The 12,513-nt window shown below is 33.7% G+C and overlaps 3 protein-coding genes across 3 annotated transcripts; 2 read left to right on the forward strand and 1 right to left on the reverse strand.

Annotated features, from left to right (window-relative positions):
- Nucleotides 1-3,029: 3,029 nt before the first annotated feature.
- On the forward strand, nucleotides 3,030-4,460 carry LOC115451856 (fat storage-inducing transmembrane protein). Its single transcript, XM_030180252.2, has one exon. It carries the CDS (start codon nucleotides 3,130-3,132, stop codon nucleotides 4,216-4,218), a length of 1,089 nt encoding a protein of 362 aa, XP_030036112.1. The 5' UTR covers nucleotides 3,030-3,129; the 3' UTR covers nucleotides 4,219-4,460.
- Nucleotides 4,461-4,520: 60 nt separating this feature from the next.
- On the reverse strand, nucleotides 4,521-7,388 carry LOC115451857 (ganglioside-induced differentiation-associated protein 1). Its single transcript, XM_030180253.2, has 5 exons — nucleotides 7,108-7,388; nucleotides 6,831-7,023; nucleotides 6,224-6,403; nucleotides 5,285-5,485; nucleotides 4,521-5,179 (listed from the first exon to the last, which is right to left on the reverse strand). The coding sequence occupies exons 1-5, from the start codon at nucleotides 7,228-7,230 to the stop codon at nucleotides 4,878-4,880; spliced, it is 999 nt and encodes a 332-aa protein (XP_030036113.1). The 5' UTR covers nucleotides 7,231-7,388; the 3' UTR covers nucleotides 4,521-4,877.
- A 689-nt stretch (nucleotides 7,389-8,077) lies between these two features.
- Nucleotides 8,078-10,178, forward strand: LOC115451855 (YTH domain-containing protein 1). Its single transcript, XM_030180250.2, has one exon. It carries the CDS (start codon nucleotides 8,300-8,302, stop codon nucleotides 9,632-9,634), a length of 1,335 nt encoding a protein of 444 aa, XP_030036110.1. The 5' UTR covers nucleotides 8,078-8,299; the 3' UTR covers nucleotides 9,635-10,178.
- The last annotated feature ends 2,335 nt before the right edge of the window (nucleotides 10,179-12,513 follow it).

The raw sequence follows: 12,513 nt of genomic DNA on the forward strand, positions 1-12,513 counted from the left end.
GGGAACCGATGCAGCAAAAACGTCTTTAGTTTCTAATTTACAGCTTTTCGTAACTTTGCCCGATATAGTATAAGCCAATGGTCATCGCCAAATACCAATATAATATGTACACGGTATAAACATTGGACAAGACGAAGAAGGACGATTTGTGGCGTTGTATACGTTGGCGTTGTTAATTTAGAATGTGTCTATTAATAATCTTATACATTGACAAAATATACTAAAAGATAGTGAATACGGGTGATCTATGGCCTAAGTACTCCTGTACTAAATGGAGTCCCAAACTAGCAATTTATACAAGAAGAAACTTATATCTAGACTATAGCGATACACCGCGCCATACGTACAATAGCAGCGCAACCTCTTTTAAAATTAAATGTTTTTATTGGCTATGTGCGAAGTATATAAGGTCAGTCGGGGCAAGTGCGCCGACGGGGTAAGTGCACCTACCCTAAATAAATCGAAAACTATTGATGTTATACAATTACCGCAATCTTATATCGATGCTACTAACTGAAATACAGTTCCACTAAAAAACATAAATGGCTATGTTCATTTTAAGGTGGTAGCTCAAGGTCCATTTTCATACATTTTGTTTTGGCTTTAATCTGGGTAACTAAACAAGTATTGGCAAGTAAAGAATTTAAATTCACGTCTAGTTAGTGATTAGTTCTCGCAGTTGAAAGAAAAATGTATATTTCGGCCTTTAAAATTTCGTCATATTAAATTTTAAAGGCCGAAATATCCATGATTATTAATTATTTTTACATTTTTCTTTCAACTGCGAGAATTAATCACTAACTAGACGTGAATTTAAATTCTTTACTTGCCAATACTTGTTTAGTTACCCAGATTAAAGCCGAAACAAAATGTATGAAAATGGACCTTGAGCTACCACCTTAATACGATTTATTTGCCATTTTATTTTAAGTGTCATTTAGACCTGTAAACAGAGATGACCCCGTGAAAGATAACATCAAATATTTCAAGATATTGAACATATTTCTGTAAACCAGTAAGGTGAATACATAGTTTAAACCTTTTATTTTAACTTCCTGTCTGAATTTTATTTATATATACTAAAATAAAGGATTTTTAGCAATGCGAAAAATGTACTTAAAAATTGTCGAGTAGGGCAAGTGCGCCACAGTTAATAGTCGTATGGCGCACTTGCCCCTGATCCATATATAGCCAACCTTTTTGAGAATAAGTTTTACTAATATGAATTATTATTATAAAAATGTTATACTTAACAGCAGAATTTTTGTACTCAAGGTATTTTGTTTCGAGCCGACTTAAATAAAAGGGCGTATTAGTTAATTCGTTTTTACAAAAGAAGAACTGAAATACCTTGGTCTAGAGCAACTTTACGTGAATAGGTTCCAACTGTTCGATCAGGCACGTTATCTGGATATAATGCAGCTAAAACATATCAAATGTCATAAGGCCAAATTCTAAGTAATTGAGTTATAACGCATTCGAAATTGTTAATTTCTACATTTTTGTATGTTATTTTAGTTTTTAGAAATAAAATGGATTTTATATTAGGGCTACCATTTTTTATTCCAACATATCCGCACACAAAACTCTAATATAGCAAAAATCTTATATAGCAAAAAAATCTAAAATGTTTTGAAGCCCTGATTTACATATATATGGCGCACTTACCCCGAATTTCATTTGACAGCCATAGTTTGTTATAATATTGAGTGATTAAAAAATTATCCAAGAGCATTGCGAGTAAAACTTATTTCTCTATGGACTAAAATGAGTGTTTTCTTTATAATGTTTCATATTGGCGTTTTTTTACACAGGCGCACTTACCCCATTTCCGGAGGCAAGTGCGCCTACTACCATTTTTTACTTTGAGCAAAATATTATTAATTTATGGTCCAATTTCCTTGAATGGCTATAGGTTGTTATCACAAAATACCAAATATTCTTAAATTAATAAAATTATATTCTTAAGGCAGCACAAAAAGAAATTATTTTGCATTGAATCCAGCTATGAAAATTTTATGGCGCACTTCCCCCGACTCACCTTAGTAGCTATGCCAGAAATTCCTAACTGATATGTCGCTATTTATAACAATAGAGGATCATCATCATCATGTAGTCCACTGCTGAACATAGGCCTCCCCTAAAGATTTCTAGACGGACCTGTCTAAAGCAGCCTGCATCTAGTGAATTCTTGCGACCCTATTCAAGTCGTCCATCCACCTTGCAGGTGGAAGTCCAACGCTGCGCTAGCCAGTACGTGTTCTTTACTCGAGAACCTTTTTACCCCATCTTCCGTCAGTCCTGCGAAATATGTACCCTGCCCATTGCCACTTTAACTTGCTAATCTGCTTGGCTATGTAGGTGACTTTCATTCTTTTACGGATCTCTTCATTTCTGATTTGATCGCGTAGAGAAACATCGAGCATAGCCCTCTCCATAGCTCGCTGAGTGACCGTGAGCCGTCTTAGCCGGCCCATAGTCATATCGAAATGTTGAGGTCTTTGTCAGTCTTTGTATAACAACGCCATCATGTCAGTCCGACTACAAGTTATTCCACACATTAAAAAAAATTATCACGAAGGCTGGTTGAACGCTTTTCTTTTTTTAAACATCGCGAAGCTATTTTGTTTCATCGAGTATTACAACGATTCTAAAGACGTTTCACTTCAAAAATAAAATTAAGATGCAAAAAAGTATTTTAACGCACACGACACGACACTTTATCGGAAATATCTATATGAGATTAACTGTAACAAAAAATCTCCCGTTTATATAAGCTTCGAATCTTTTTGTAATTTTTTTCCAAACCTAGAAATAATGATTTGTCTTTCTATTATCGACATATTAATGTGGAAATATTATTATAAGCTTTACTTAATGAGAAGTTAATACTTGTTTATACTAACTATGTTGTAACTAGAGAAATTTTTACTGTTTATAGGAATTTCAAAAAAAGAGGCAAATATTCGTCACTATAATAAAAATATTACAACTATGGAGCCACAACCTAAAGATTAAGTTGTAATTAAAAAAAATTACTGTCAGTTGTCATTGAGCACCAATGATTAGGTACCAGTGGTACCAAAAATCGACGTACAAAAATCATAATCTAAGTGAAAAATTCGAATCATGACAAGCAGGACTAACATAAAAAGCACGCGAATGAATTTTAAAGTTCCAAATGATCCAATTGAACCCAAAGGTACCAAACCCACCCGAGAAGCCTCATCTATATTGGAAGTTTTAGTTTTAATGATAGTGCACATTTGTAAGAAGATACTATTCTTCGACATCAATTTAAAAATAGCCTTGTACTTAGGAGCTCTGTTTTTACTATCACTAATAGCAGATGTTCTGACATTTCCAAAGACCTATTTCTCGAGAAGTGACAATCTATTTAACCAATATTTTGTTAAAATTGGTTGGTTTTGGACATTATTTTTAACAGTGCCTTATGTTTTGTTGACATCTTATACCACATGTTGCGGCAAAAAAAGACTTATTGCTACTTCACATCTGGTTCGATTATTAATTGCTACATTTTTTTGGTATTTTTGGACTACACTTTTTAACATAATAGAGACCAATTATGGTCGCTGTAATATAAAACAACTGGGCACCAAAGTAGAATGTTTAAAAAGTGGTTCATTTTGGAATGGATTTGATATATCAGGACACTGTTTTATACTGATTTATTCAAGCCTAGTGATGATAGAAGAGGCTAGAGCAATAATTGGATGGGAAAGAATCAAGGACTATATTAGAGATGAAAAATACTCAAGAAGCATAGATGACAAATCAGTTAGTGTGAATCCACTCAAAAATATAAACACAGAAGAATTAAACATTTTAAAAGTATCTTATGAGAGCTTTACACCTTATGTGAGAGCATTTTTTATAGCTATAGCAATGCTGCAGCTTTTGTGGGATGTGATGTTGGTATCAACAATACTTTACTATCACATTATGGTTGAGAAGTTCATCAGTGGAGTAATGGCTATACTCACCTGGTTTGTGACTTATAGAGTTTGGTATACCATACCAAATATTTTACCAAATTTGCCTGGAGAAGGAATATTCAAATACAATAAAGAAAGATCAGGATCTACCACAAATTTACCACGCAAAAGGACCAGCACAACAAATGGAAAACATTTTATGGGCATGCCAATTAGAAACTCAAATGCTGCTGAAAATGTCAGTGATGACCATAGTTAATTTTTTTCTCAATTATATTGGGATATGTGTTATTTATTTTTTGTGATAGAAAAGGGGAGATAATATTGGTTGCCTTAATATAAGTGTAAACTGGGATAAGGTTTTGTAGTACTTATAATAGTGTGAAGTGTGCATGAATAATAATACTATTAGTATTGATCTATTCACACTATATTCATTTATAAGATCTATGTTGAAAAGTTTCATAATTTATTAATAAACTTTTTTTCTATAAATATTTACATTGTTTTATTAGTTTCAAATATATGGCTAATAACAAATCAAAATAAAATTATCCTTGGTTACTTCAAATCTATTATATTATTGATAATAATACTGATATTGTTGTAAACACTTTAACTATGATTAAATATAATCAATTCAGTGGATCATTTTCCAAAATACTGTTTAATTATTAGATAAAGGAAATTTTATTGCCTACAAAAAAACAAAAAAATTATAGTAGTCAATTACCTTTAACTTGAACATATGTCATTAATTATGCATCCATATACTAAATTAAAAGGGTTCAAACAATCAACAGATTTACTAATGATTTCTGACAAAGAATATAAATAATATTTTTTTTCAATTAGTCAAGACTACTATTGTTTTAAATATATCTTTTTTGAAATTCACTTTTTGCACAATATGCATTATTACTGTACAATTTTCTTAAAAACATAAACAATAGATACAACAACAGCAAGTGTTGCAGCTCCTGCAGCACCAAGGTAGGCCGGAGGTTGTGACATCACTATCATCTTGAGGTGAACCGGTAAGCTAGGAATAGTTCGCTTAAAGGATTCACGTTGCCTGACTCTATTAAAATAGTTTTCAATTAGTGGTCTTTTTCCTTCAGCCCAAAACTTTTCATCAAACCCTAATTCCCATAGACGTTGCAAAAGAACTGCCAGATTGATGTCTGCTATGCTAAAATTCTCACAGCACAACCAATTACCTAGAAAGAAACAATTACCTTTGTTAGAAAATTGACTCCAAAAAAATTTTTATTAAAAAAAAAATACCATCTGTAATGTCATTAATACTTATCCAGAATATATACCTTCAGGTTGGGTTTTTAACTGCTCTTCAATAAGTGTCAAAACTTGGTCTACTATGTTTAAAATCTTCAAGTACTCCTCTTCACTTGATAAAATTTCATGTTTCCGATCTTGTATTTCAGCTTTATACAATAATATACTCTTGGCATTCGGATTTTCTTCTGCCAATTTCCTCAAATTTCTAGAACTGCTTAAATCTCCACCTGAAATGGCAGAAAATACATTTTTATAGTTAGAAAATCTCAGGCACATTTATAAACAACAATAAAACTAGCCTAAATGTATCTGTAGTAGTGTGTTTGTCCTAGACATAATCTATATATTGTGTCCAAAGCCAGGACGGTCAAGCCATTGCAAGTAACAGGCTGGAGCAAAAGGTCCCAGTTTCACATTTTTGGTAGATAATGTGTATTATTAGTTCACAGGGTAAGGATATAAAAATAAAATCCTGCATCATACCCGCCACGAGAGAACCTGGAAGGTTGCCCCATCGCAACCCACCTCCCCTCTCTCCACCACAAGACCCCTATTTGTCTCAAGTTCAAGCCATGTCGGTTGAATGATTACTGTGATTGTATATAACTAAATAGTTACAAATGTAACAAACATCTTCATAAACATTTTTATGAGTAGATAATAAAATTTATAGTAAAATAAGATAATAGTAAGAGAATATTCAAGTTAACAAGAAAAATAGAATCTAATTAACAGTTCAGACTGTGGCCCCATATGCTTAGCATATGAAGATTTGCATGCATTTGGCTCACAACAGCTTAGTGCGAATCAGCTACACAAAGAACCTATGTATATGTAAATAGGTACTAAGCAAAAAAAATTATTACTGTCCGACCTGGGATCTTAGGGCGGGGTAGTACCACACATGCAATAAATTACCCCAATATAACAGTCAATTGATAAATTTTCATATCATAGGTACTTACTTTTGAGTATTTCCCGGATTGGCAGAATGAAAGGCAACTTCGGGCTGCCACAGAGGTGAGGATGAAAGAATGAGCCCACTGTTATAACACCTGCTGGAAGAGCCTCTATAACTTCACGAAATTTGCTGATGTTGTTTAATACTTTGCTATCAGTGGATACATTAATTAAAGGGGGCAAATCTGCAAATAATAATATAAAATTTAATTTGATAAGAATATGATTTTAATTAGATAAATAACATTTAATTATTATATTATATATTAGCACTAGTTAACAGAATTTTCCTCTCGGCTGGCTTTACTTTCCTTTCAAGAATATAGTCAAATGTTAATTAGTTACCATTATCTCATAAGTACTCTTTGTCAATTTAAATGAAATATGATACTACACCTCATATAATTGCAGTCCTAATAAAAACTACTATACCTTTGGAATTTTTTAAGTCTTGGTAATATTTTAATATTTACCCACCTATAAAAAAAGGTTATTTGTTTGTTTATTACAATGAATGCTTAGATTGTTTGGATCCAATGAAGTTACAAGTTCCAATCTTAAACAAATGATTACTTGCCATTCTGCTTTATTTTCAGTTAATTAAATACGAACCTGCATCCAGATAAAATTCCAAGTAATCCAAAATCCTTGTCGAATCAGGTATAAGTTCGTGTTTAACTTTAAGAACAGGAATTTCCCCACGGGGATTTATTTCTAAAAACCAAGAAGAATATTGCTCTCCTTTCGTAATGTCTACAAGTAATGGTTCAAAATCAACATTCTTCTCGTAAAGAGCCATTAAAACCTGAAATAATTCAATATTATTCTATTTTTTCACCGATTAAACATAACAAGAATTAATATACGAACTTCAAAAGGTTCGACTTACCTTTTGTGAATAAAAGCTGTAATAATTACAGTACAGAAAAATATTGTTTTTTTTTCCATCATTTATTTTCGTGTTTGTTTTTGTGATAGGAAGTTTTTCTAAATATTTTTGAACATAATGCATTTTAGAAAGAAGTTATAATTAAACTTTTGAATGGATTAAGAAGCAAAAAATATAAACTTAATTTCACAAAACAATACGTAAACTTTGCGCGGTTTTTTCAATCCATCATTACTGCCAACATAATGACAATAAAATCACCTGACTTGACAAGCATAACATCCGTTTTTTTTGCTCATCGACTATAGACTTATGGTAATGGTTTCTTTGCACGGTAGCCTATGTCTTTATCTTCGGCACCCACGTGAAGTCCACTGATGAACATAGGCCTCCCCTAAAGATATCCAGATAGATCTGCCAAAACCGGTCTGTGTCCAATTTTTAACAATACAATTTATCGAAAGAATATTCCTAAATTTGTTTATCCATGACAATTTCATTTTGTAATTGCGTATATGATCAAACATGGAAAGCACTCCAAAAAGTAATATTTGATGTGAATGTAATGGGAATATATTTTTATTACAAATAATAGTATTACATATAATCCTAATTATTAGTCTAATTACAAAAGTAATGAATTATACCTTGATTAGCACACATATTAGCGAACGTGAAATGGAGCTATTAGACAATCGAGCCAATATAATGATCATACATATATTATCTATGTACGCGGTGATTCCAACCGATTGACGAAACCGCGATCCAGGGCAAGAAAATACTTTTTAGCGGTTCTTAAGCGCAACGACGCGACGTTTGGATTACAATATTACTAGGGACTTTTAATATTCTCACTGAAGAGACCATCGAAAAGACAAATAAGTACATTGTTATTTTACTTTGTAGAGGTTTTTTGTGTAGTGTTTATACCTATTGGACGTACCTACATTGTTAGTTTTATTACATTTGGCAACATCTTATACTAGCTGCCATAGCCAATATTCATTTAGCTTGCTTGAATCGTCAATCGAGTTGATTGTAAAAAACATTTAGAGCTAAATTCTAAAATGATTTACTAATCATTAATACTAGAGTTTGTATTATTATTACTAGAAGATAGAAATAGTTTCCTAAACCAATGATTTACTTGAATCGTTACATTTTGTAATTTTTTGTTGGTGAATAGAACATGGAGGTTTCCAACAACACAGACGCCGTCAACCTTGGCGTTGGCGAAGTAGAGGCAGAAATAGGTGAAGAATTGAAACAGTTAGAAGAAGGAAAAGATTTTGACACACGCAGTGAAGTTACTAGTTCGTCGTCAACGGAATCGAGCACACCTAGCATAAGTTCTGGCAGTTCTAAATCTAAAGAAAGACGGGCTAATCGGAAACGCGTAAAATCTGAAAGCCATTCGCCTATACAAAACAAACGAAGATGTTTAACAAGCACTAGTCACAGAGTCAAAACTTATGACTATATGACAAAGTTAAATTATTTGTTCAGAGATACACGTTTTTTCTTGATAAAGTCAAATAATGCAGAAAATGTCACGTTGTCCAAAGCGAAAGGAGTTTGGTCAACTCTACCACAAAATGAGGCAAATTTGAACCAAGCTTATAGAGAATCACGGAATGTATTGTTGATATTTTCAGTAAAAGAAAGTGGGAAATTTGCAGGATTTGCTCGATTAGGCAGCGAATCCCGAAGGGATGTGACACCGGTTTCTTGGGTTCTGCCACCAGGTCTCTCAGCTAAAGTTCTGGATGGAGTTTTTAAAGTTGATTGGATATGCAGAAAGGAATTGCCTTTCAGCAGTACATTGCATTTGTATAATCCATGGAATGAAGGTAAACCAGTTAAAATTGGCAGAGATGGCCAAGAAATAGAGCCTAAAGTTGCAGAAGAGCTTTGTAGATTGTTCCCTGAAGATGAAGGTATTGAAATGACTCCTATATTGCGGAAATCTAAAGAAGCATCTAAAAAAGGATATTTGAAGAGTGGTGGTAGTTTTAGAACTTATCGTGCACCATTGTCTTCAAGAGGGTCAAACTTCAGAAACCGTTTAAGCACATCATCAAGAAGCAGACGCAAAATATTCTCGTCACCCAGAAGTCGATTGTCATCAAGTTCATATAAAAGAAGATCCCCATCACCCTATATGCGTGATCGGCTATCATCATGGTTTGGTCGCAGCCGTGATGGGTACAACAGCACTACCTCAGCAGCAGAAGCTTATGTAGCTGAATACATGAGGTCCATGCACCATCAATTACCACCATTGTCTTACGTGCCTCCGCCTGGGTTCAGTGCAGCACTCTCACCTTATGATGGGATTCCACCTCCACCTCCACCACCTCCTCCGCGATATTATGATATAGCAGATTATTCACGTTCAGTGATAGTGTACGATAAAAGGTCATATGAACGTTCGGTTGATGAGTTTTTGTGGCGTACGACTGAAAGGTCTCATGGTCGTAGTCGTGAGCGCGAGGCTTACAGATCGTATCGTGACCGGCGATAAAGCCATATTGACCACCGATGTAATGATTTATTTTTTAATCAATAAAAAAGTTGTGTATGAACTGAGAACTTTATTCAATGCAAATCTTATAGTGCTGTGATGAACTGTATAAATGTTGGATTGGTGAATAATTATTACTTATGGACAATGATCTTTTAGTGTAATAGGCCAAGAAATGGACATTTTGGCAAAACGTCTATTGATATCAAGACCATCTGAAGAATGTTCACCAAGTTATAATATGAACATATTTTTTACAGGGTACAACATGAATATGATCTTAAAGACTATGCTGATAGGTATTATGACATGTGTAAACAACCAAATGAATTATTTATTGTATTTTAGAACTACATAATTAATATATTTTCATTTAATTTTTAAAAACAATTGGTAAAATAACTACACAGGTACTGTAAATCATATAAAGTTAGACAACCTAAGGTTGTGTAGTCATCTGTGATACTATGATGTAACTTATTATTATTATCAATTATTATATTACATAAGAGCGCAAAGGCTACAAATTATATATTTTTGTGTATTTGTAGTATACTTTATAAAAAAAATTATACCCAGTATCCCTACTTATTTATTACACAATAATGGACTGATTGTAACCATTATAGTTTGGGATATATTTGGACCTAGTAAGTTATAACCCCTTTCTGTCTCCAATTACATCTTATAACTATTCCCTTTAGTATACATTTTCTTTTATAAGTTTATTCGATACTAGCCATGTGCTTGATGTCACCATTATTTAATTTTTATAGATTTTTGAAAAAATCTATACCATCTCCATAAATGCGATGAGCTTTGTAGCTAACATGCAGCAAAGGATATTCCAGGCATCTAAGGCAGTATAAGACCAGGCACCAGTACTTTCATCCATTGCGATTTGCATTATGTAATGGATTTACAAAAGGGAGAATCATATTAACCCATACGGCGCCTGCATCTTATGACAGCCCTTTTGATAGGCAGATGATAATATTGTGGTTGAAATCTTGAAAATCGTCAATCCATAGAGTGGTGAGAGCGAAACCGAGAAATACTATCATTACTCGTCATCCCAGAGTGGATAATCGTTTAGTGCCCAACATATTACTTTGGGCCGCGTCTTACGATTAGTTATTGTCACAATGGTGGCACTTGGCCGAATGTTATTTTCCGGCTATGCAATATAGGTACTAACCAACAGAAAAATGCCGTAGAAAAAAAAATTAAACAACTATGATATGTGAGTTGACTCTTAAGGGACTTTGAGAAGGAAAGGGAAGAAGAAGGGAGGTACGATTAGCCATTATCTCTCTTAGGGACATTCTTTCCTTATGACTGAGCGTCGATGTAGAGCATCTTTGTGTCGAATTCACAAGAGACAAGAAAAACCACCCAGAATACAGGCCACCTTACCCAATTTTGTTCCGACAGTCCCTGATTGTTTGATTCACCACCATGTTCTGTGAAGTGTGACTAACTCAGAAGAGTGATGCATCGATTGTTCAGGTAGGTACCCGGTAAAAACCAGTAGCCTTAAAGGGCCAAAACTGGCTTAAACCTCGGTAAAGATACACATTGTTTTAAATATTATATTGTTAACATCTCTCATAAAATTTTAAAAAATCATTGATCATCTCGAGCTCCAAAATCTCGCGGAAATCTGAGTAACCTCTTTAAGAACGAATATGCAAATAGCGTCTCTTTAGCTGTTGCCAACTGTTGCCTCGTTAATCGGTAAGTAGTGTCCATCGGCGATGATCAATGTTACTTATTAACTAATCCGTACCCACAAATGAAGTTAAATATCTAGGTTCCAATAGAAGGGAATGATTACCACGTTAGTCGTGACCTAGAGCTACTGTAGTAATAGTAATCAAACTCATCGTTATAAAGCCAAAAAAAAAAATAGTAAGTACTTAGTGTGCATTTAAACGTAATAATAAGTGATGTCCAAATATCAAAGGAGAAGAAAGATCCGTTACGTTTTTGCCGGATATATTCTAATTCTGTGATTAGGTAGCAGTGAAAAACTATTGAATTCCATTCAGATTACTATTTATTTCTTAAAATCAAATATTTGTCACTTTTATATTGCAAACATTTGTCGTAGCGAGTTACAATACCAATACCGCACCGACATCGATTAAGTAATAAAGATAGGATCCGTATTCGTATTCGCGGATCATGACGCCAATTAATATCCGTGTTCGTATCCTTAGCCGCGGATATACTTGTTGACGATCCTGCACATCACAAGTAGTAACACAAACACCAAACTATTATATAAAGCTGATGAGTTTGTTCGAATCAAAAAATCTTTAGCGTTTGATAAGTCATATTTTATCGAGGAAGTCTAAAAGTTATACATGATTAATTTTTGTATACCATAAAACCGAAACACCCAAATTAGATTTTGGTATAAAAAATCATATAAAAATACAAAAATAATAATATCAATCAAAACTCATGCGGAATTGATAGATCAAGCGCGCCGCCGTTGGTAACGAGAGGGACGTGTGCGGGGCCGCGGGGAGGGGAAGGGTATGCTTATAACAGTCGCCTGTAGTAGTAGGTATCAGTGAGCGACAGACATGCGCCGGATTTTCATTAAATACAAAAGGTAACCAGCTTGACGAAATACTAATATGTTTCTAGGATAAAATATAACATAGTATGTAAAAAAAATGTGCAATGGCTTGTGCTTCTGATTCCCCACAAACTAATTTCGGGTTTGTATAATACAAATAGTAATGTATATCATCACACTATGACCAATAGGAGCGGTGCATCAATGAAAAATGTTGCAAAAACAGGGAATTTTTTTTTTTTCGAGAGCTTCTCTTGCATGCGCTGCGTAAACGGTTAGTTACGCAACA

The sequence above is a fragment of the Manduca sexta genome, chromosome 15, assembly GCF_014839805.1.
Source record: "Manduca sexta isolate Smith_Timp_Sample1 chromosome 15, JHU_Msex_v1.0, whole genome shotgun sequence".
NCBI classification, from domain to species: domain Eukaryota; kingdom Metazoa; phylum Arthropoda; class Insecta; order Lepidoptera; family Sphingidae; genus Manduca; species Manduca sexta.